The sequence below is a fragment of the Leucoraja erinacea genome, chromosome 1 (assembly GCF_028641065.1).
Source record: "Leucoraja erinacea ecotype New England chromosome 1, Leri_hhj_1, whole genome shotgun sequence".
Classification (NCBI taxonomy): Eukaryota; Metazoa; Chordata; class Chondrichthyes; order Rajiformes; family Rajidae; genus Leucoraja; species Leucoraja erinaceus.
Window position 1 is genome coordinate 99,716,712 of NC_073377.1, and position 25,807 is coordinate 99,742,518.

Genomic DNA, 25,807 nt, shown 5'->3' on the forward strand with positions numbered 1-25,807 from the left:
GTGCAAACTCACACAGACAACACCAGATGTCAGGATTGAACCCAGATCAAGGGAACTGTGAGATAGCAGCTCTATTGCTTGTCCACTATTCAGCTAGTCTGCCAATGGCATCATCACCATTCACATCCTATTGTAAGTAAAAGCCTGTCCCACCAGCATGCGATAGCATGCGTCTAGCGTGACCAAACGTGGTCGCTTGAGGCGTACGGCCTCGCGGGGCCTGTCCCATTTTGATTGGCAGAGGCGTATGGAGTTGTGCGGGGCTGGTCCCGACATCGCGCGGGGCTCCAAAAATCTTGCACTGTCCGAAAATCCCGCATGACAACGGCCTGTCGGCACGCAGCTGCATTGAGGCCGTACGCAGCGTATCGACATCGTACGCAGCATCTTGACGGCGTACGCCTAGCACGTGGCAATGCGGGATGACGTCACCGCCCGGCGTGCCGTTGCGAGATGACGTCACCGTCCGACGCCGTGCGACGTCCAAATTCAGTCGGCCCACCTCCTGCCCAGCTGATTGGTGAGTATGATGTCGGGACTAACCCCACACAACTCCAGACACCTCTGCGGTTGGGACCGGCCCCACGAGGCCGTACACATCAAGCCACCATGTTTAGTCGCGCTAGACGCATGCAATCGCATGCTGGTGGGACAGGCCCTTTACAATTGAAACTTTCTCCTACAACTGCCTCTGAGGCAATTCAAAATAAATAAAAAAATAGAACAGTAAAAATAATTGGAACTAAAATATACTGTTCAAACCTTGGGCGTAGGAGGTGAAATAAATTATGACAATAATAAAAAACGAATTATTGACATTGTCGGTTGCCAAAATTAGAATACTATTGTGAAATTGATCCTTGACATTCAGTAATGCTATTTTCATTACATATGAAAGTTTAGTATTAGATTTATATCTTGCGATGGCAACACCTATATGTGAAGAACACCCTGATACTTTTACTTCTAATATATAATAACATTGATTTTGCTTATTTATTTATTTAGTTTAGTTCTATGACATGGAACATTATTCTATATTCCCATACTGTTTTGGACCAGGTTTCATGGAAGGTTTATATTCTGTTTTGAAATCTTTCCAGAACTGTTCATTTTGTATTCAATTCAATGAGATGCCAAGATAATAATAGAATTTGTCATATATTTATTTCTTAACAATGGCTTACAATTGTGTTTAATAATGTTTTTGCTAAAAATGAAAATCCATATTCGGGTTTGCTTTGATGAACACGAGTCTTAGTTACTACTTGATCCACTGGACTGCAACTAATCACGAGCTGTGATAAAACTCAGTTCCAACATATCATTAGTATATTGTAATGTCAGATTCTCTTGAGTGAAACTGGGTGCAGGATTGGAGTCTGTAGCTAAGAAATAGTTTTCATGGGATCAGAAGAAACAGTAGTGTTTCTTCAGGCCTTACAAAGAAGGATAAGACCTCACTCTTTAGGCTACTATGCACAACACCAAACACACACACACACACAACACACACACACACACACACACATACACAGGTACGCGTACACACAGGTACACATGCACACAAACACGCACACATATGTGCACAGATGCACACAAGCACATATGCACAAAAGCACATATACACACACACACACACACACACACACACACCCACACACACCCACACACACACACACACACACAATTTCCAAAACTTCTGTACTACCCCAAATTTCTCTGATAACATACCTCAGATGCGAGTTAGGCAGCCTTTGCAGTTCTCACTGGGCGGAAACAAGTGAGTTATTTCTGCTACGCAGATTGCTAATTTCATATTGTTTATGTCATTGCCCTGGAGACTGTAGGGTTTACTTTAGACTGCAGCGTAGAGATACGGAGCGGAAACAGGCCCTTTTGAGTCCGTGCCGACCAGCGATCACCCTGTACACTAGCCTACACACTAGGGACAATTTACAATTTACCAATGTTACCAAAGCCAATTAACCTACAAACCTGTACATCTTTGAAATGTAGGGGGGAAACGGAGCACCCAGAGAAAGCCCACGCAGTCTCAGAGAGAATGTACAAACTCCATACAGACCCCACCTGTAGTCAGGATCAAACCCAGGTCTCTGGTGCTATAAAGCAGCAACTCCACTGCTGTGCCACTGTGGTGCTCCATTTTTAATTATTTTTTGACCATCGTTGTTTGATTTTTTTACTTTCATGTTCTGGAGTATGACCACCCCAATTTTTGCCTTCCCCTCACTTATTTTCTTCTCTTGTTTCCTCTTCACGTTCCCCTTCACTTGCGAACCATAATGACGTCAATTTGCTCACTATTCTCACCGCCGGGGACATTATGAACCAGGGTACTTTCTCATCTGATGTTCACAAAGCACACTTCCAAAAAAACAATCATTAGATGGTGATTAGAAGCACAATATCAATCATTTATGTTTGCTCCCAATCCAGAATGCTGTATCCGATGGAGACACTAGAGACTGCGAATGCTGGAATATGGAGCAAAACACAAAGTACTGGAGGAACTCAGCAGGTCAGGCAGCATCTGGGGAGGGAATGGACAGGCGATGTTTTGCGTTGGGTCATTTCCTCCGACTGAAGAAGGGTCCCGACCCAAAATGTCACCTGTCCACTCCCTCCCCAGATGCTCCCTGATCCACTGAGTTCATCTAACACTTTGTGTTTTGCATGCAGTAACTACTTCTTCTTCAAGTCCACATTAGAAGTTGTTCAGCCAGAGCTGAACACACTTCGCGGCATCTGCATACAATGGTGTCTGTCTTGCACTTCTTGTGCGTGGTGGTGGAAAGATTGGTGAAAACAGGGCCGCGACGTGAACGCTCTTTCCTTGACCCCATGTAGTAACTGATAGTAGCTAAGATCAGGCACCTCAATGTTGATCAAGCATGAATGGTGGAACTTTCCAGATCTAATGTGGACTAGGTCACAGACTCAGCTGACAAATCCTCAAGCATACAGATCGTTAGACATGAGAGTAAACAAACAATTGCGTGTTGACTATGGTTACATGTGTGGTTACTCGTGCTGTGATTGTCCCCTTGAAGCTGTAACCTGTGTCAAAACCTGGGTTCTGGATCGAGAAGCCTTTCGGAATATTATGAGAGGAACAGCTCAGGCCAGACATGAGCAGTACAGAAACTTCCTCAGAAGGTAAATGTTAGTGTATGCACTGCCTGTGAAAGATTGTGCATGTAGCATGTGAGGGTTTAAAAAGAGAAGAACAAATTACAATAATGTGGTGTATTTTGTGACCTCAGGATGTCCCAAAGCACTTTATGAGCAATGAAAGTGTTGCTGTTATACTATATCTTATTCGCACAAAGTGCAGTTTGATGCTGAACAGATAATATGGTTTGGGTTTTTATGTTGAGCAATAAATCTGGTAAAGGAGACTTTAGAGACCTGTTCTGGTCCTCAGTCTGGGTTTCAGAAGCAGAAGGGGAGAGTTTTAAGGGGAACAGTTGCCTGGAGAAGGTATGGAAGAAATCAAACATGCAGCAGTGTCCCTGATAGCTCACCAAGATTCTTATGATCAGCTATGTCATTTTGTCACATGGTAAAGTTGCTGCTATCTCAACGCAGGGGCTGCATCTGAACTTAGAATGACGATTTATGAAATACTTGAAACCCCCCAGTAATTTCACTCAGTGTAATCTTTCCTTTAATAGGGTGCATTTTTTATATTCACCTGAATATTTTTGTAACCTTTCATTTAATAAACTGCTGCGGGATAATTTTAACTGTGCAATGTTTTCTAGATGCATTTACGTACTTTCCTCTGTCTCCTTCTCAAGGAGACTTACCTTTTCTGTGAAAAGAAAGTGGTTGTGAATATTACCACACAGATTGAGATTTAATAAAATATCATTAGTACATCAAAATTTATACAGCATTATTTGCCTGACAAATGTATTGAAAACAGGGATATTTATTAATAATTTACGTCCTATCTATTTTTCTAGTGTTTCTTTGCTTAAGAACTTACCAGAAGATAAGCTTGTGAAGATAGTAGACTGTTTGGAGGTGGTAAGTTTTTGTTTTGTAAAGGAAATAAATGGGATTTTAGAATCTTTATTTGATGCTTTTATGCAAGATATTGGAGACTGTGTAATTTGCACATAGTTTGAAAGATTGTTCAGTGGAATGGTTTGATTTTTTTAAATAGGTGCATTTTCTAAGACTAGACCATGTGAAACATGTCCAAAAAAAAGTTTCTCGTGGATTTATTGCACAAATAAATATTTCCTGCTATTTTTAATGTGATAAGTTGATGGTGATGGATGACATGATATAATGGGTGTCTGATCGTATAAACCCACTCAATTTTGCTTTTAGACCTAACTGACACTTTATTGTAAATGCATTTCCTTTTTGTCAGTTAGAAGTAATTTAGCAGCATTGTGGCAGCTGTTCTACACTGATCTAATTGTGATTTAGGAAGTACTAATGGTGGATGAATTTAGACTGTTCAGTTCCTTTTAATGATATTGGATTTTCCAGTTAAAAGGCAAATACATGCTGATGTAGACTTTGTGAAGTCTGCATCGATTTATATGAAATTTCATGATAAATGTTTTAACATATTGATAATAATGTTCTGTTAAAGAAATCAACCCCAAACCCAGAAAATTTTCTTCCTTCCCATTCCAATTTCCTGGGCTAAGCACATCAGCATGCCAGGACCATAGATACTTGAGTAGCTTGCATGATTTTGGCTTTATCAAAAACTTGTGTCACTGTGGCTGAGCGATAAACATAGAAACATAGAAAATAGATGCAGGAGAAGGCCATTCGGCTCTTTGAGCCAGCACCATTCAACATGATCATCCAAAATCAATTCCCCGTTCCTGCTTTCTCCCCATACCTCTTGATTCCATTAGCCCTAAGTGCTATATCTAACTCTCTCTTGAATACATCCAGTAAATTGGCCTCCACTGCCTTCTGTGGCAGAGAATTCCGCAGATTTACAACTCTCTGGGTGAATAAGTTTTTCCTCGTCTCAGTCCTAAATGGCCTACCCCTTATTCTTAAACTGTGACCCCTGGTTCTGGACTCCCCCAACATGGGGAACATTTTTCCTGCATCTACCCTGTCCAATCCCTTAAGAATTATATATGTTTCTATAAAATTCTCTATCATCCTTCTAAATGCTAGTGAATATAAGCCCAGTCGATCCATTCTTTCATCATATGTCAGTGCCACCATCCTGGGAATTACCCTGGTGAACCTATGCTGCACTCTCTCAATTGCAAGAATGCCCTTCCTCAAATTGGGACACAAAAACTGCACATAATACTCCAGGTGTGGTCACACCAGGGCCCTATACAATTGCAATTGAACCTCCTTGCTCTTATACTAAAATCATCTCACTACAAAGGCCGACATGCCATTTGCTTTCTTCACAGCCTGCTGTACCTGTATGCTTACTTTTTCTTACTTTCTAATAACTTGTTCTTACTTTCTCATCCACTTGGTGAACAGAAATTGCATTTCAATATGTTTCCAATTTAATTTCAGCTTGAGGTTGATGAAGGGATCTTTGTCTTTTTCAACCCTCTGTGGGGGATTCAGAGAAAACCCTCAATAAACCTGAGTAAAAACAATGTTTTACTATTTCCCTCCACAAATGCTGCCTGACCCACTGAGTTTCTCCAACACTTTGATTCAAGGTTCCAGTATCTACAGTATTTTGTGACACCTTAATAACACCATGATTTTTATCAGTTTTTCAAGAGGTTTGAAGCTTGAAAGGCATGAGGATTGGTGAAAAATGGCAGGAAAAAAAATGTTCAGATCCAGAACTCATCTAATATCAGGTCAAAAGTCATGAAGGATAATTCGGAAGTATAAGTATATGAAGGAAATGTTCACATTGTTATTAGTGCTGGGTTTATGTTGGAAAATATATTTCTGGAAAGAGGGATGTTGTTAGACTTCCTCCTTCACCTCTGATTTAGGAAAAGATGTACACAGTAAGATTGCTGAATGCATGAACTGTCAACATTGCAGCTAGATAATGGGCCACGTGGGACCTTAGCAAACAATGGAATCAACAATATTTCTCCTGGAATGTAATGGCTGGAGTAAGTACTAAGCTGAACATTACTTTCCCATCAACTTCTGGGCCATTAATTGCCAATATCATGGACAATATATGTGCTCCACAAGAAAATTCAGTGCAGGCCGTAAGAGCCATGGAGAAATATGAATCTACTTTAATGGTGATCCATCCCAAGGTGGAAGGAAATTAATAATTTGGAATGTCATAGAATATTTGGGCAACTAGTAATGAAAAGCAAAGGAAAGTGATGTTAGGAAACTAATTTATTAACATTGTACATTTAAAGCTAGAGTGAAAGTTGAGATATTTTAAAATGATGAAGATGTTGATAAAACTAATATAACAAAATATGGAAAGATACTACAGCCCCTAAGTTATATGTCTCCTACCAGGAAATAACAATGCCCAGGTTTTCTATATCTTTAAAATCTGGGAGTTACTGCTTCTGAAGTACAATTGAAGTTCAGCAGAGTCCAGCTCTGTGGAGGAATGACATCACAAGGAACCCCTCACAGTAGCAAAAGGGTTGTGAGTGTTGTGTGTGCTCACTGGTCAGGCCACTGGTTTTGTCTGAGGTTCTTCTGGTCCTGTAGAGGTCAATCCAAATGTAAACACTGTAAGATCTTGAGTCTCTAATAAAACTTTTGTGTTTTACAGGAATACTATGATAAAGGGGATTATATCATCCGGCAAGGTGAGGAAGGAAGTACCTTTTTCATTTTGGCAAAGGGAAAGGTAATGGAGTATGCTACTCAAGCTGCTTAATTGGAAATTATATCCCATGCTGTGGGGCTGGCTCGCTCTCCGGAGCGTGGGCCATAGCGGCGGTGACTTAACTGCTAATGCATTATTCTTTGATTACATCCTCTGGGGCACAGCAGGCTCCAGCTCAACGAAGCAAAAATAGGTAGGAGACTCAAAACATCGGGAGCTCGAAAAAAAAATCATTAAAACCAGGAGAGAGACCGCTTCCCGGAGCTCCCGCAATCGACTTCTCTAGCCGGTGCCACCCCAGATTGCAAACATGTCCCCGGATGCTGGGACAGTACATCCCCGGTTTGTATGGCTTCATGCCGTGGGACTCACCATCGCCCAATCATTTGGGGGTTCCAACACTTGGACTTTCAGTATGCGAGCGGGGCCGTAAAATGCATATTGCCTATTTAAAATACTTTCTTTTGGCAAATATTTGCACACTGATCTTTCGCCCACCTGGACACTAGAAAGCATCAGGGATTTTCAATCTCAGTCAAGTAAAGTGGCCCGAAAGTAGCTCATTGATCTTTTTCCCCATCACAGTGCGCAACACAGTCATTTGGAATTTTTTGTGTGAATACTGAATTGGAAGTTGCACTGTCACCTTAGGAGTAATTGACTGAAAGGATGTCCATTATGTATTTGCAGTGGCTGTGGCAAACTACAGTTTCATCTTTCCATTTCCACACCTTTGGGGCTTCAAATGATAATTCCCTCTTGTATTGTTGTGTACTTATATCCTTCACACCAATTGAAGTTCAGCAGAGTACTTTCCCCAGCTCTGCAGGAGGAATGACATGTCCCTATAACCTCCCCTCACAGTAGGAAAAGGGTTGTGAGTGTTGTGTGTGCTCACTGGTCAGGCCATTGGTTTTGTCTGAGGTTCTTCTGGTCCTGTAGAGGTCAATCCAAATGTAAACACTGTAAGATCTTGAGTCTCTAATAAAACTTTTGTGTTTTACAGGAATACTATGATAAAGGGGATTATATCATCCGGCAAGGTGAGGAAGGAAGTACCTTTTTCATTTTGGCAAAGGGAAAGGTAATGTATCGTATGCTACTCAATGTACTTAATTGGAAATTATATCCTATTGCTGTGCTATTAAACTCGCTCTCCACAAATTGTGCCATAAATCAGACTACATAGTTAACTGATAATGCATTATTCTTTGATTACATCTCTTCTGGGTGCACAGCAGGTCAGGCTCAAAGTGATTCAAAAATAGGTAGGTGATTCAAAAAATCAATGAGTGAAAAAAAAATCATTAAAACCTGGAAGGGAAAAGGATGTACATATTGCACATTCATAACTAACTAGATCTTAATGGCCAGAATTGCAAACCCCAGATTGCAAATTTACTAGTCCTTGGGTGTTGTGTGCTGTGACTCTAAAACAAATCATTGGTAGGCAGCAACACATACCTATTGTTTGTATGCGAACAATAATAAAACGCATATTGCCTATTTAAAATACTTTCTTTTGGCAAATATTTGCACACTGATATTTAAACACTGGACATCAGAATTTTCAATCTCAGTCAATGTAAAGTGGCCGATATTAGCTCATCTGATCTTTTTCCCCATTGGCTTCAATGCACAACAGGCAGTCATTTAGAATTTTTCTCATTAATAAACCTACTGAAGTTGGAAGTTGCACTGATCATCTTAGGAGCTAATTGAACTGAAAGGATCATACTCCATGTTGACATGGGTTCTCAGAACAATGTTCCATCTGCTGTTAGACATGCACAGTCAAGTTGAGTTTGTTGTCATATGCACAAGTACAGTGAGATACAGGTGCAATGAAAATAGAAACATAGAAACATAGAAATTAGGTGCAGGAGTAGGCCATTCGGCCCTTCGAGCCTGCACTGCCATTCAATATGATCATGGCTGATCATCCAACTCAGTATCCCATACCTGCCTTCTCTCCATACCCCCTTATCCCCTTAGCCACAAGGCCACACCTAACTCCCTCTTAAATATAGCCAATGAACTGGCCTCAACTACCCTCTGTGGCAGAGAGTTCCAGAGATTCACCACTCTCTGTGTGAAAAAAGTTCTTCTCATCTCGGTTTTAAAGGATTTCCCCCTTATCCTTAAGCTGTGACCCCTTGTCCTGGACTTCCCTAACATCGGGAACAATCTTCCTGCATCTAGCCTGTCCAACCCCTTAAGAATTTTGTAAGTTTCTATAAGATATCTTGCTTGCTGTAGCATCACAGGCACATAGACAGACACACACCCAAAAGCAGATTATATTTGTAACTTTACTCATAACATACCTAAAAGATGTGGGTCTTCAGGCTCCTGCACCTCCTCTCTGATGGTAACAGTGTGAAGAGGATTTGGCATGGATGGTGTGGTTTCTTGATGACATATGCCCCCTTCTTGAGGGTAAAAGCTTTCAATGGGAGACCTGTGCCTGTGATTGATTGGGCTGAGTCCACCACTCTCCGCAGCCTTCTGTGTTCCTGTGGGAATGGAATAGAATGGAATACTTTATTGTTGCATGTGACAAGGCACAGTGAAATTCTTTGCCTGCTTACCCAAGGTATGCACATAAACGCCGCTGACAAAGTTACAAAGTACCCCATGCTTGCTCCTCCTTTGTTCTTCCCCCTCTCCCCCTCACGGCGGTTCCCCTGTGCCCTCATCGACCGCCAACCGCGGGTCGACCCGCCAGGCTCTACCAACCAGCGACGCCCTACCGACCCACAAGGCTCCAACCCCGCCGAGGCTCCACCCCCGCCGAGGCTCCACCGATCCGCAAGGCTCCGCCGCCGCCACTGCGAGTCTCCGTTGGATGCAAGGACCCACTGCCCCACGAGGCTCCGTCGACCCGCGAGCCTTATCGGCTGCAAAGCTCTACCGACCCAGGCAGGCTTTGCCACCCGGCTTCTCTGCGGCCTCCTGGGAGGCCATACTAGTCCACGATGTAACCTGTCAGGATACTTTCTGGTGGTTCTATCCATTTCATTTCACCACCTGGGGTAAGTAAATGCCCCCTGTGCAAAGTTATTTTTTGCCTCGGTGTGAAATCGCAGAGGTATTGGTTTGCAATTGTTTTATTGGTCTGCTCTGCATTTTATATGTAATGTGCCATGGGTTGTTTATTTGAAACCACTCAACAAACATATTGTAGGATTTCTAGTCTATAATGTATTTATGACAAGGTGTAACAAAATATTATTGCCAACATCACTGAGTATTTTTATTGGCATATGGGCATAACAACTAAATATAAGCTTGTAACACCTATTTCTCCAATGATAGTTTTGGGCGGGGTAATATTATTTTAAGCAAGCTTATTTGCAACATTATCATCAAGAATTATTATGAGAATCTCTATCCTACAAAAGTTTAGTGGACTAACTTTCTATTTCAAGCACTTAGAACATAGAACATAGAAAAGCACAGCATAGGTACGAACCCCTTGGTCCGCATGTTGGTGCCAAACATGATGCCAAGATAAACATTTGCCTGCACATGATACATGTCCCTACATTCTCTGCATATCGATGTCCCCATCTAAAAGCTCTTAACCACCATTATCGTACCTGCCTCCACCAATACCCTGTCAACACATTCTATGTAAAAAAGTTACCCTCTCGCTTGAAATTTCAAATAATTCAAAAGAGGAGAATTTGCATAGAGTGAATAATAGAAAGATTAAACGAGAACTTACCGTTTGAAGTTTGATCTTCATTTTATGAGGTTGAAGTGAAGGATTATGTGAAGACCCCACCAGTCTGCATGTCAAACTTTAGAGCAGCTGTATGAAACCACAAAATAGTTGCTGCCTAAGCTATAGGAAGATTAATGAGCTTAGAATTACCAAATGATCTTTATGAGAAGTAGGGTTGGGAGTGGAGGGCACATAATCCCTCACTTCAACTTCTCATAAAATAAAAATCAAACTTCAAATGGTAAGTTCTCGTTTAATCTTTCTATTTTATTTCGAAGTCACGTGAGTGACTACGTGAAGACTTCAAAGCTCTGTGGTTTCATGCAGTAACCCAATCTGTGTGTGAAACACTAAAACCCCTTTCTCACGGGGCGACTTGACGCAAGAGTTAACCAGAGTTGAACATCGTGGGAACCTCTTGCGATAACCATACGGCATTCGTGGACCACCGTGGACCACCGTGGCGCTAACGGCAGGTGCTCGTGTAACTTGGTGACTCGGGAGAAAATTCAAACAAGCTTGAATTTCTCCAAGAGTGACTTGTACACTTGTGGTTGAACATTGCAACATTATATGCACGTAGTGGCCAGTGCGATATCCGTACTGACTCTTGCGTGTACTGTGGGAACTCGTGCAAACGGTGAACCCGGAAGCTGGACAGAGGGGACAGAAGGTGAGTAAAAATTGTCTTCTGTGGGATTGAATTAAAAAAATAAAGATTTGCATCCGCATATGGACATCAACTGCTGAGGTCATCTGTTGTTGGCCCTGATTTGTCCCTGTCTTTTCTTGCTTCGAGTTCCCCACTACAATCATCCCGAAGAAGGGTCCTGACGAAAAATGGAATCTATTCCTTTTCTCCAGAGATGCTGCTTGGCCCGCTGAGTTACTCCAGCATTTTGTGTCTAACTTGCTGATTCAGACAGTTTTTGATTATCAAACATTCTGCGCTGACTCTTTACTGAAACACACGTTGGAAATTTAAACTTGGGCGCAACTAACAGCGTCTTACTAACATGGGAACTCTTTAACTCAGCGGGCAGGCAGCAGTTAATTGTTGCTCCCTGCAGTTTCCCAGGGGGTCGGGACGGGACTGGAGTTGGGAGGGAAAGGTGGGGGAGTCAAGGGAGAGGAGGGGGAGACAGATGGGGGTGTCTTCATTTACTGGTGGCGGGTGTCTGTCACTGAAAACCAGGCAGGTGAGATTTCACATCCACCTTGTGTTGTGTCTCTCTCTCTCTCTCCCCTCCCCCTCCCTCTCACACAGGCTGAGAGACTCTGCCTCTGTGAGTGTACGTCTCTTTCTCCCCCTCTCCCACACACATAAGACCGAGGTAGAATGTGCTCAGTCCATCTGTGTCTCCCACATACACAGTAAAACTCTGCTTTGTGTGTGTATATACGTCTCCCCCGTCCTATTTGAAGTCTCTCCCCCCCCCCCCCCCCCCCCCCCCCCCCCCCCCATGTCATTTGTGCCCCGTGATGATTTAATTACACTTGACAGTTTACAATGGTCATTCAAGATTTAACAGGAAAGCTCGGGAGACGGACAAATCACTCGCACAAAGAACAGAAATGCTGAGTACCGTGGGAACTCTTTGTACCCCCCCCCCCCCTCCCTTCCCCCCCCCCCCCCCCCCCCCCCCCCCCGTTTATATCGTGTGATATCGTGCTAGACCACGACCACTTCACTCTGGTTACATCTTGCGTCAAGTCGCCCCGTGAGAAAGGCCTATTAAACAGATAAACCATTAATGGTAGAAAAACCATTGGTTATTAATATCATGATGCTAACTTGCATACATGGCCATCGTTCTTAACCAGACCATAGTCCCAATAGACTGTTGAATTGGACAATAACTCGTGCAACACTGTGCAGAATTCTATCTGCATATTTCCAGACATATTCAACCAAATTTTATAATTTATTAACATGCACTACGTAAGCCTCTTGCTGTATGATGAAAGGGAAAATCCATTCTATTGGCTGCTAATGAGCCATCAGCAATATCTTGAGACTATTGAATAACAAAAATATAACTATCTTTCATCTCATAGGTACTAGCAAACTCAGTGCACTTGTATACCTAATGACATCCCCGATCTCTGCTCTGGTGGGTATGCTGTCAACCTCAAATGTACGCAATCCTACTCATTTTGCTTATGAGATCATAACAAGCTACTCTAATGTCAGTTATGACGTAGAGACCAAGCCAGAGATTGAGTAAAGGCTGTTCTTTGTGCTGAGATCAGTTGCTGAAAGCATAATCATCTTAAAAAAAATACTACTCCCATAAGAAAAATAGTAGAAGAATATTTGCATAATAATTTACTGATATACATCACACACTACAATGGGTATAGTCTATTTGAGTGGTCAAATAAAAGACCCCCTGCATAACATTAGTGAACAGTGAGTGAATAACCAATCATTTATTGTCCCACTTATGGTACTATAGAGAATGACAAAGCAGCACAAGCAATATCAATTGTGCTATCACATAAACGCTCAAACTGAAAGCCACACAAACCTCTGTTACTTCCATTTAAAAATAACTCACATATGTTGTTCACAAGCTTCTCATACACTCGTGCAGAGCTAGCTGCCCGAGAGTAAATAAGTTGCTTGCCTTACCATGGCGTGAATGAATAGGCAAAATGGCACTGTTAAATTTCATGTTGCCCCATTTTTTATATCACAAAAGGTATCTACTGATAACCCATACGTTTTATCAACTGCAAATTTTGCATATTACCTAAAACTCGATGACACAATGCCCTTTAATATGAGTAGGGCAGCATAGGCTTTCACCACTAGCTTTGTTATCAAAACAGCAGAATCTGTGCCTCATGTGTATAGATATAGAAGTGTATGCAACTACAAGATCGATTCTCTGAATTAGATAAATTGCTGAAATCCAATCATCCATCTTAAACTGGGTAAGTAAACCCATGATCAGATTAACCAAACGCTAACCTGATTCGGCCTGCACCATGTTTCTGTAATCTTGAGAAGTATCAGAAATATACCCCTCTAGTCCTTGGCCAGACCTGTCACTGATTGCACTCGGAACCCCTGTTCCTCTATTGACCATACGGACGGAAAATGTTTTGGCTTCTCTTGCCGCGGAAGATGCATTATCTAGTTATTCATACATTTCGCTGATAACATATAATCAGAACCTAATGACTAGAGCTGAAACCACATACTCCCTATAAATACATTGTTGATTCACAACATGAACCTGCAGGTCAGATATAAATTATATTATATGTCAGACCAGCTTCCTGCTGGTAACTACGGCGACAGACTGCTCCATTTCGGAGTTTACGGAGGTTAATAACGAGACCTTACTTACCAGCGTCTCTGACTCCGGGTCGATTTGCTTGTTGGAGCTTCAGCAAGGTTCCATTTGCAGACCTTGTCTATCATGCTTGTCATTTCTGTTAGATAGCTGCTGCCACTGGCCAACTCCTCGTGTAATGGCTTGTCAGTTCCCGAGGGAACAGCAAATTTTGAGGCAAGAGCAGGCAGCTCTTCCTTATGCGATTCTCACACCTCATGCATTCAAGCATGGGATTAGGGCACATAGTCATGTTCAGAGTCATGTTCAGAGTCAGTTCCATACTGATCTCTGACACTCTCATAGAGTGGGAGAAATAGTGCACCCCGAACCAGGCGTTGCCACATGCATATGCCTCGGACTGCCTGTGCATGCTTCCGTAACACAGAGTATATTTTGTGACACCATCTCCGATAGTCTTGCGAGTGGGAGGAATATTCCAACCCTGAACCAGGGGTAGCTACAGGCATATGACTTGAACTGCCTGTGCATGCTTCCGTAATACGGAGCATAATATTTGGCATCATCTCCATCACTTCTTCATCCGAGTGGGAGGAATTTTGCAACCCTGAACCAGGAGCTGCCTCAGGCATGCGTGCATATACTTTGGCACCATCTCCACCACTCCTTTCATCCGAGTGGGAGGAATTTTGGAACCCTGAACCAGGTGCTGCCTCCGGCATATGTGCATATTCTTTGGCACCATCTCCACCACTCCTTTCATCCGAGTGGGAGGAATATTGCAACCCTGAACCAGGAGCTGCTGCCTGACATGCATTCGTAACAGCGCCTCTGGCCCCCATATGACTCGGATGAGCCGGTATTATAATCAGAGTCACTTCTTCCCGATATTACGCTAGACAGAGTGGGAGAGTGGGAGAAATACTGCAACCATGCACTAGGTCTAGCTCCACAGGTGTCTGATAGACACAGCTGACAAAAGGCTTCCCAAGCCAGGAGCTCTTTTCTGGAGCCTCAGTGGAGTTCCTCCGAACAGCCACCCATTCCAGTGAAGTATCATACTGTGTTAAAAGCAAGTCAAATTTTTAAATATATTTTTTGATCATAAATGTCCTATCTGCTGCGATAGTCACAAACGTGACTGAACAGCAACTGCCCATTTTTAACTACCTTAATCCTTTAATTTGTGTAATATATCACTATATGCTGATACCAGCATATGCTGCCTCAGCAGCATTTCTATGTTAATTTTGTAGACACTATGGCAGACTGTTCAGCAGCATTTCTATTTTAAAAAATGTAGGCGCTATTGGCAGACTTTAATGCTGAACCAGTGTATGCTGCCTCAGCAGCATTTCTATGTTAAATAATTTATATAGGCACTATGGCAGCCGACCACTGCCCTGGCCGCAGCTAACACCAGTCACTGTAAACTTAGCAGTGATACGAAAAGTAGCCGCTATATTAATACATCGTCTGCTGCTATTTTTGGCAGTGAGCTCCCAAGCCGTACCGGCAGCCCCAACTCTTAATGGAGTTCCATGATGGCTAAAATCTGGCCGGCAATAATGAAACCGAGTTCCTCTGGAGCTTCCACGGCGGCCTCCAATAAATCGGCCACCTGCTCCCCTACGGAGATCCAATGGCGACAGCCGCTAAAACGGCCACCTCCATCAGCTACTTTGGGAACGCTGTCGCAGCGGCTCGCTGAAAGTAAAATTCACTTACCTGCCAGAGCAGTTGCGAACAACTCTGATCCGCCGCATGCATTCTCGCGAATTGATGCGCATGCGGCTTCGAAATAAAATTTCCAGTTTCCAAAGCTTAGGCATTGGGGTCCCCGACATGAAACCAATCGAGGTAATACATTCCCTCTTGGGCCTTAAATTGATTCCAATGGGTGGATCACTTATTTTGAGGCTACACTGGTAACTGTTACTACACAGGCATTATGTAAGGCCACCTGAGAACTGCTCATCATCTCATTCTGTAAGTGCTAATGGATGGACTTTGTGTGACAGTACTTAAAGGAGGTGCAGCATAAGTCTGCAGCTGCTGTTTTTGATACAAACTTCCATTCCTTAAGTTTTCTTAAATATCTTGCAGTGTAGCTAAATTATAGACCTTCGTGAAATGTATGTATCCTAACAGAGAGATCAAAATTATTCTTCCATCACATAGTGACTTCACATCTGTCTTTAAAGTGGCCACTTTTACCAAAACCTGTTGATCATGGGTGTTCTGTCACAGTGAAGGTTTGTAAGTCGGTGAAATTGTAAATTATCCCTAGAGTTTAGGATAGTGCTAGTATACGGGGCGATTGCTAATTGGCGCGGACTTGGTGGGCCGAAGGGCCTGTTTCTGCGCTATATCTCTAAAGTCTAAAGCCTAATGTCTACAGTGAAGTTTTCTATCCACTGACATGTCCCTGTTTAAATGGGCAGGTTAGAGATGTTTGTTGTCTCACTTTGTTTTATTTGTATCCCCTCACCTACATGCCACCATTTAAAATTTAAACCATTTAAACCATATTTCAAATGTTAAAATTTTGTAAATACTGTTTGCTAAATTTACTAAACTTTATCACCATTCATTTTGGTTTTAGGTTAAAGTCACTCAGAGCACTGAGCTCCATCTGGAACCAAAAACGATCAAAGTCCTGCAGAGAGGAGAACACTTTGGGGAAAAAGCTCTGGTCAGGTTGGTAATGTAAACAAGTCAGACATGCTTGTCTCTATTCTCCAGCACTAAATTTGGACAAAGATTTAATTGCTATACTCACTTTCACAAACTTAGTTGTGTTGATTTCAGGGGAACCTAATGCACTGCAGCCCATCTTCATGCAAACGCAAGCCTCTTCTAAAGACTTTAACTCCGAGCTTCCCTTGAGGAGATTCAGCCTTGTATCTTGGCAGCAAGATGAAAATCAATCCCATTAGTTTCAACAAAAGCAGATTTTGAAATATATGCTTCAGTAATAGACAATAAAGTTTGGGTGGTAAGTTAATATGAATTACTTGTTTGAGTGCTTTGGACAGAGAGATAAACCTTGTATGGCTAGGTAGCTCAAGAGTAGTACTCAGGTGGCAATACTTCTGCCAATGTTGAAACCAATTGCAGGCCACTGTTGGGGAGGATTCCAATCCTATTTGCCAGTTGAACCTAGACATGGGCAGATGTGCAGAAGTTGCTTAATGACCTGCCCAGGCATTACTGGTCGCTGACTATGGGGCCCCCCTCTGTTATGACTGCCCGGCTTACAAATATCGTATATTCGAACAAGCTCCCATAAATGTTATTGAATTCAAAGGAGAACCATTCTTGAAAAAACCTGTTTATATGGAATTATCGGACACTTATTTTCTCTCAAGAACACCGGCTACCAGTTTCACCGTAGGAGGCCACTTAAGAGTGTTGCTTAAGAAATTAACAAGCAATCGCTTTTATTGGCACCAGTGCAACAATATTGATTGAATAATGTAACATCAACTGATATTGCAAGGTCATTGACACAAACTATTGAACGTGGGACCACCTGATTCTGTACCATTGTAACTAGGGACAGAACATCTCTAAATAAATGTTCATGTTAACTGGCAATCATTAACGCCATTCATTACAATACAGTGGAGGTATAGTTACTCTATTCAGTGATAATCTGTATTTTCCAACTTGGACAAAATCAACTATTGGACATCGGTAAATCAACTTTGGCATTGACCCTACGTAATCAAAGCTTTACCAATTATCAAACACAAGGTAGCTCCATGTACCAATTCTATTACATGTGTAGTTTTAATGAGTTGCTCGAGACTATGCGATTTTTTTATTCATCCTTCCTTGAAATGGGATTTCATAAAGACACACAAGCTAAAATAGGCTTGGCCTTATTTCTGGAGAAACATTTGAGTTTCCAGTTCTCCCAGCCCAGAGATGCCTGGGATACAAATCGGATTGAGATTTACCTTGGAAAACTTTTGCTTATACTTTATTTAACACTAATATCAAATTTGAGAACAAACAAAAATATTCCTTAACTTAAGAAAACCTTTTTAATTGTGGTTTAATCCTTATATAATTGTGGCTTAAACCCTCCAAACGACATTAATATACAACCACCAGGCTTCATGGCAACTTTTATTGTTGGGCTAATTGTGGCAATAGCATTCCTGTACTAACTCCAGGAAATGTGTTGAAGTCAAAGGCATTTTCACCAGCGCATTGTAAAGCTACAATTAGGCCAGAGGGTAAAACCCACAATTGGGCAGGAAGAAAGGTTTCGGCCTGAAACGTTGCCCATTTCCTTCGCTCCATAGATGAAGCTGCACCCGCTGAGTTTCTCCAGCATTTTTGTGTACCTCCAAGAGATTGTCATTAGCATTAATCAGGCCAGAGATTGATCAGAAGCTTAGGTCACATTGCACAGTACCACAAGCTGATGGACTTTTTAAGTGCAATAAAATTCTCAGAGGAAACTGTGGATGATAGGTAAAATTCAGCAGCAATATCCTGGTGACATCACTTTAAATCTCAGACTATTTTCTGCATCAGTTTTCAGCATGATGTGCGCAATTGTTCTGAGCACAGTATGGAAGGTGTGGATCACAATCTATTGGTCCAATGTCGGTCACAAAAAAATTGAAGCAAGACATGCACTGTGATGTTGATATCACAAATGGGATAGGCGACGGCCAAATGAAATTTACATCAGGGTAAACCACAGTCGGATGTACCCAGTCCAATGTCCCGATGAGGGTGACATTCATCAGAGGTGTGTAGGAAGGAACTGCAGATGCTGGTTTACACCAAAGATAGACACAAAATGCTGGAGTAACTCAGCAGAACAGGCAGCCTGTCCTGAAATCTGTCTGAAGAAGAGTCTCGACCCAAAATGTCACACATTCCTTCTCTCCAGAGATGCTGCCTGTCCTGCTGAGTTACTCCAGCATTTTGTGTCTATGCAAATACTTTTAAAAAAACAGCAAATTTTGCTTTTAATTTACATTTTAAACTGAAACATATACAATTGGACCAATTTTCTAGGCATTTTAGATCAAATCAACAAAGTTAGAAAAGGATAGACATCTCTAGTTCTCTAGATTCCCTCTCCTCTGACCCTCAGTCTGAAGAAGGATCTCGACCCGAAACCTATTCCTTTTCTCTGGAGATGTTGCCTGATCTGCTGAGTTACTCCAGAATTTTGTGTCAATCTTCAATGCAAACCAGCATCTGTTCCTTCCTACACATAAAGTTAGAAAAGGAATGAAAGGACTCAAATTGTAATAGCACTGCAGAGAATTTATCAGCTTGTTTTCTGAGGTGTGAAACTTCAGATGTTGTACTTCCCTCAGGGGGTCAGAGAGTGTAGATCAGAAAAACCAATGGCAGCACAGTCACCCAACCTCCACCTGCAATTCAAATGCAATCCCCTGCAGAGAATGTGGCTGGTAAATGTTCCCATATCAATCCATCCATCCCCTTGTACTTCGGACAGAGAACCAGGCAGAGTTGTTAATTAATCTCGGCGAATAAAAAAAACTGATTAACAAACCAGCAAACAGGCTCAGATAGGAAAGTCTGTGGGGGTGAGAGAATGCTTGACTTGATGCATAGGTTATTCTGTTTGAAGGCGAAGAGTTGAATTTTCAGGATGACAGATCTCAGTCTATTTCAAAGCAGTGTTTGATATGTTTCTGAAATACTTTTGGTCTTTTATCTTTCACAGTGATGATGTCAGGTCAGCTAACATAATTGCTGATGAAAATGGCGTGGAATGTCTTGTCATAGACAGAGAGTGAGTTTTGTACACGTGGTAAACCCTGAACTTTCGAGTTGAAGGAATTAAACTCTTGTAAACTGCTCATTTGCTCATTAAATGAAGATGGCAGAGTTTTATCAGGCAAACTGTTGTTCTAGAAGGAGGACATCTTTACTAGCTTCTCAAAGGCAGATAAGCATGGGAAATAACCTCTACCCATGCAAATGCTAAACAATGCTTGAGAATGTATTAAAAAAAACAAAAACTTTTCCCCTGTAGCGAGATTACATGTTGCAGATAGCAGAGCATGCAGCATAAACCATCCACCTAAAGACAAATATTAAAAGCACAGCCAATGAAATGAGCGTGTATTTCAACTAATCCACCTCCACACAATCCTCAACCCTATCAAAGAAAGATACAGGAATTTGAGACAGGAAGGATATCCACAGATGCCTCATTGAAAGGGGGCTTAGCATAGGCTTGTTGAAGATTGAATAGATTACAACAGTGCGATGCATGAAGCACAATCCTATCATAGGAAAAGGCCTCATTGCAGATTTGGAGGAGCAGACAAATCCATCACATGTGAAATTATTTGCTTTGCTTTGATTCAAGTAATTCACATTTTCATTGTATTATTCAATAACAAATTTCCATGAAACAAAATTGCTTGTATCTGAAATTTGAGCTCGTGAATCATAAGTGAATTTAACATATAACCATATAACAATTACAGCATGGAAACAGGCCATCTCGGCCCTACAAGTCCATGGCGAACAATTATTTTCCCTTAGCCCCACCTGCCTGCACTCATACCCTCCATTCCCTTCTCATCCATATGCCTATCCAATTTATTTTTAAATGATACCAACGAACCTGCCTCCACCACTTCCACTGGAAGCTCATTCCACACCGCTACCACTCTCTGAGTAAAGAAGTTCCCCCTCATGTTACCCCTAAACTTCTGTCCCTTAATTCTGAAGTCATGTCCTCTTGTTTGAATCTTCCCTATTCTCAAAGGGAAACGCTTGTCCACATCAACTCTGTCTATCCCTCTCATCATTTTAAAGACCTCTATCAAGTCCCCTCTTAACCTTCTGCGCTCCAGAGAATAAAGACCTAACTTATTCAACCTTTCTCTGTAACTTAGTTGTTGAAAACCAGGCAACATTCCAGTAAATCTCCTCTGTACTCTCTCTATTTTGTTGACATCCTTCCTATAATTGGGCGACCAAAATTGTACACCATATTCCAGATTTGGTCTCACCAATGCCTTGTACAATTTTAACATTACATCCCAGATTCTCAGATTCAGATTCAGATTCAATTTTAATTGTCATTGTCAGTGTACAGTACAGAGACAACTAAATGCATTCTATACTAAATGCTCTGATTTATAAAGGCTAGCATACCAAAAGCTTTCTTTACCACCCTATCTATATGAGATTCCACCTTCAAGGAACTATGCACGGTTATTCCCAGATCCCTCTGTTCAACTGCATTCTTCAATTCCCTACCATTTACCATGTACGTCCTATTTTGATTTGTCCTGCCAAGATGTAGCACCTCACATTTATCAGCATTAAACTCCATCTGCCATCTTTCAGCCCATTTTTCCAAATGGCCTAAATCACTCTGTAGACTTTGGAAATCCTCTTCATTAACCACAACACCCCCTATCTTGGTATCATCTGCATACTTACTAATTCAATTTACCACAACATGCGCAGTACGCCAATCCTCGGGGACTATTCCCGTTTCTAATGACATTTGAAATATTTCTGTCATAGCCCCGGCTATTTCTACACTAACTCCCCTCAATGTCCTAGGGAATATCCTGTCAGGACCTGGAGACTTATCCACTTTTATATTTTTCAAAAGTGTCAGTACTTCTTTTACTTTGAAACTCATAGTATCTATAGCTACTCTACTAGTTTCCCTTACCTCACATAATTCAATATCCTTCTTTCCTCAAAAGCAAAAAAAGTTGCCTATATTGTTATTATTGCCACTCTGCAATCATAGAGTTGTGGAGTCACGTATATCAGGTAGTGTGAGGATGAGCAGCATTGAAACCACTGAAGCTCGAGGAGGTGGCTCATTGCACAATTGTCTGCATTACTCAATCTACCTTTGTAGTACAGTGGAGAACCTACTATAATTTCTCCCCCTTACCACAATTAGTCAGAGGAAGTGTCCTGGCTTGAAACATCACCCTTCCATGTGAACCAGAGATGCCGCCTGACTCACTGAGTTACTCCAGCACTTTGTTTTTTTTTAATAACCAGCATCTGCAGTACCTTGTGTCTATTAATCTACCATTACTTTGTCATGGACATTTTCACAATTGCTCAATTGTTGTTATGTATGCTGAGATTTGGTGCAACATTCAGTTTGCTTTAATTTTGAACACTTTGTTTTTCTGAACAAAATGATAGAATACATCAAAGGTGAAATTATTTTCTTCATTGCTCTAGTCCAAGCAGTCACATTTTCAGCATATTATTCAATAATAAACTCCCATGAAACAAATTTACTTCTACCAGGATCATTACATATCTGAACATTTGAGTTTGTGAATTATAAAATCAGAAATAAGTGAATTTAGCACATTTCCTCAAAAAAGAAATCCCTATATTGTTATTATTGCCACTTTGCAGTCACACAGTTGTGGAGTCATCGAGTTGATCAGCACTGAAATGGAACCTTGTCCAACCATATTCATGCCAATCCAATTGCCCATCTACACTAATCCATTTTTTCTATGTTAGGGCAGTATCTTTCCATATCTTTTCTATTTATGCCTCTTAAAAATGGCAGTTATATCTGATTCAACCTCTAATAGCATATTCCAGATATCACGTTTTTAAGAAAGAACTGCAGATGCTGGAAAAAAATCGAAGGTAGACAAAAATGCTGGAGCAACTCAGCGGGTGATGCCCCTGTCCCACTTAGGAAACATGAACGGAAACCTCTGGAGACCTTGCATGCAGAGACCCAAGGTTTCCATGCAGTTCCCAGAGGTTCCCGGAGGTTTTTGTCAGTCTCCCTACCTGCTTCCACTACCTGCAACCTCTGGCAACCACCTGCAACCTCCGGGAACCGCACGGAAACCTTGGGTGGGGCGCAAAGTCTCCAGAGGTTTCCGTTCAGGTTTCCTAAGTGGGACAGGGGCATGAGGCAGCATCTATGGAGCGAAGGAATAGGTGACGTTTCGGGTTAAGACCCTTCTTCAGACTAAATTCCAGATATCAACCACTCTTTGTAAAATACTTACTCCTTCGATCTCTTTAAAAATCCAATCTCTCTATTTTAAACTGTGTCCTCCTGTGTTGATACCCCATCATAGTTTTTTTTTTTTTATCAGAACAAACATTACAATCTTCTTGTTTAAATATTATATCTGTTTACGTATATTTATCTCAAATCCCGACACCTGAAAATTACAGTGTTCTCCCATCTTAACTCTGATATTTCTGCAGAACCACCCAAAATATATCAGTTCCAGAATTTATCATCAGACGAGGAATATTTCCAATCTGCTGAAATAAGTCCAGTACAAAAAGAAAATCATGGTTTTAAGAAACAATAATATGTTAATTATTTACTTATCCTGTTGCATTTGGTAGAACATTCAATCAAACAGTTGGAACATATGATGAACTCCAAAACTACCTGCAGGGCTATGTGGCAGAGTTGGCGAAAGATGATGAGAAGAGACAAGCCAAGTAAGTTGTTCTTATCATCAACGTATATTGAAAAAAAAAGTTAAAATACCCTCAGTTAGCACTGTTATGGATAGGGACTAACATATTTAAACATATTCACTTGTATAAACCACCCATTGAGACAGATGAAAATGATCTATATTGATATAGACCTGTGGGACGAAATGCTGGGAATATACTGCTCAATTAATTTATGTCTGTCAGCTCAGAGATGGTTTGCTTTTGTATCACAATCTCAGTGAAAGTTTCACGTCAAAGACCTTAAATCAATTGAAAAATCATAGCAGTGTCTCTCTCCACAGATGCTGCCTGACCTGCAGTGTATTTCAACATTTTCTGTTTTTTTCAGATTTTCATTTTTGGCATCATTCAGCTATTAAGAAAGAAGTGGTGCCAAACTTGCAGTTTATTGCGTAACGCTTATCAAGGGGTGTGCCTTGTTGAGTGATAGCACAGGGCCGCATTATTGTTGTTGCCGCACCTCTTAAGGGGAAAGCATTTACTGCTTTCAATCTGTTGCCAGAAATCATTTTAAAGTTTTATGGTGAAAATCTTAGCAGAAGAGGGCAGAAAGCAGGTACCCCAGTTTTCAGTGTGATTTTGGTTACTTTGTCATATAAAATAGAGAGGACGTTTGAGTTTAATATGCGCAGGGACCAAATAGGCTTCTCTGTTTTTCTCTGAATCAAGAGTGAGATAAATTATTCACCAGATCAATCACGTGTGGTGAAGCATGTCAGATGTGGCAAAGAATGTTTTCATGACATACTACATGTGATTAAAGCTAGCGAGGTAATTAATAGTTTTCCCCTGGTGTGCCAAATGTCATTATGGGAGTAACAATCAAACAGCCAGGTTTACCATCGAGAGAGTAGACAAAGTGTTCAAGAAGGAACTGCAGATGCTGGAAGATCGAAGGTACACAAAAATGCTGGAGAAACTCAGCGGGTGCAGCAGCATCTATGGAGCGAAGGAAATAGGCGACGTTTCGGGCCGAAACCCAAGGGTTTCGGCCCAAAACGTCGCCTATTTCCTTCGCTCCATAGATGCTGCTGCACCCACTGAGTTTCTCCAGCATTTTTGTGTACCCTTACCATCGGGAGATATGTGTTCAACTCTCACCATGACATGGCTATGTACAATCTATGAATTAAATAATCCGGATAAGTCTCCATGAAGTGATGGAACTGCTGTTAAAGTCCATTTATTCTAATATTTTAGGGTAGGTTTCAGCTTCCATTGCAGCACAGGCAGAAACAATGTAGAGACTTTGCTGTGCAGTGTCAAACTAGGGCTGCTGTGGTTTTACATGCCCATATTTAAAGGAGCTTTCTGTGCTTTATGGAACTCCAGCTATTTATTAAAATTACTGAGATACCTGCCAGGCCAAGTAGTGTTCAGGTACTCTGTCTAAGCATATTTTATTGCATCAAAACTGCTGTCAATCTGCAAATTGATGTTGTAATCTTGGGAGTAAGCGTGGTAATACCTTTTTTCTTCGTCCTGGGGCATTAAAATCTCTTGTGTGCCTCCACTCTCGTCCAGAATGTAGTTAGCTAATCCAATATGGAAAAAGAGTAACCCAACCTCCACATAAGGTGTCACACTGACAGTAATATGTATCCACTATTACAGGTGGAGGTACAGTGCCAAGCATAATCCGATGTTAAACATTACAAAGTGCAGCGCTCTTAGTTATTTTACAGGTTATTTTAATATTTAATGGTGCAAAGAGGAAATGATTATCAAAAAATGGATTTGAACATTCACTGTTGGTAATCTAGACCCTGAGCCATGTGAAGTACTAGCATAGGTTCCATTAAAATGAGAATTAACCACTTGTGTGTTTTGCTGCAATAGGAAGTATTTTCTCTGTTACAATCTCACCGATTGCTTGTGGAATGTTGTTTTGGTTTGTATCTTATGCTATATGAAGCATTTAATTTGTACTATGGACTTCCATACATCCTTTGCCTTAACTCTTTGCAAAATCTGTAATTTGTATATTGGATGCAAATTTCAATCAGTGAAGGAAATATGGCCATTTGACCCTTTGAGCCAGCACCGCCATTCAATGTGATCATCCATAATCAGTACCCATGTTCCTGCCTTCTCCCCATTTCCCCTGACTCCGCTTTCTTTAAGAACCCTATCTAGCTCTCTCTTGAAAGTATCTAGAACCGGCCTCCACCGTCCCTCTGAGGCAGATAATTCCACAGACTCACAACTCTCTGTGTGGAAAAGTGTTTCCTCATCTCTGTTCTAAATGGCTTACCCCTTATTCTTAAATGTGGCCCCTGGTTCTGGACTCCCCCCACATTGGGAACATGTTTCCTGCCTCTAGAGTGTCCAAACCCTTAATAATTTTATATGTTTCAATAAGATTCCCTCTCATCCTTCTAAATTCCAGAGTATACAAGCCCAGCCGCTCCATTCTCTCAGCATATGACAGTCCCGCCATCCCAGGAATTAATGTTG

The 25,807-nt window shown here is 41.5% G+C and overlaps 1 protein-coding gene across 1 annotated transcript in view; it reads left to right on the forward strand.

The window, feature by feature from the left end:
* Positions 1-25,807, forward strand: part of prkg2 (protein kinase cGMP-dependent 2) — a 97,854-nt gene that overhangs the window by 20,711 nt on the left and 51,336 nt on the right. The window contains exons 3-8 of the mRNA XM_055630417.1: positions 2,895-3,180; positions 3,993-4,056; positions 6,749-6,826; positions 16,446-16,540; positions 19,566-19,634; positions 23,231-23,329. Coding sequence (XP_055486392.1) covers positions 2,895-3,180; positions 3,993-4,056; positions 6,749-6,826; positions 16,446-16,540; positions 19,566-19,634; positions 23,231-23,329 — 691 coding nt within the window. The remainder of the gene's footprint in view (positions 1-2,894; positions 3,181-3,992; positions 4,057-6,748; positions 6,827-16,445; positions 16,541-19,565; positions 19,635-23,230; positions 23,330-25,807) is intronic.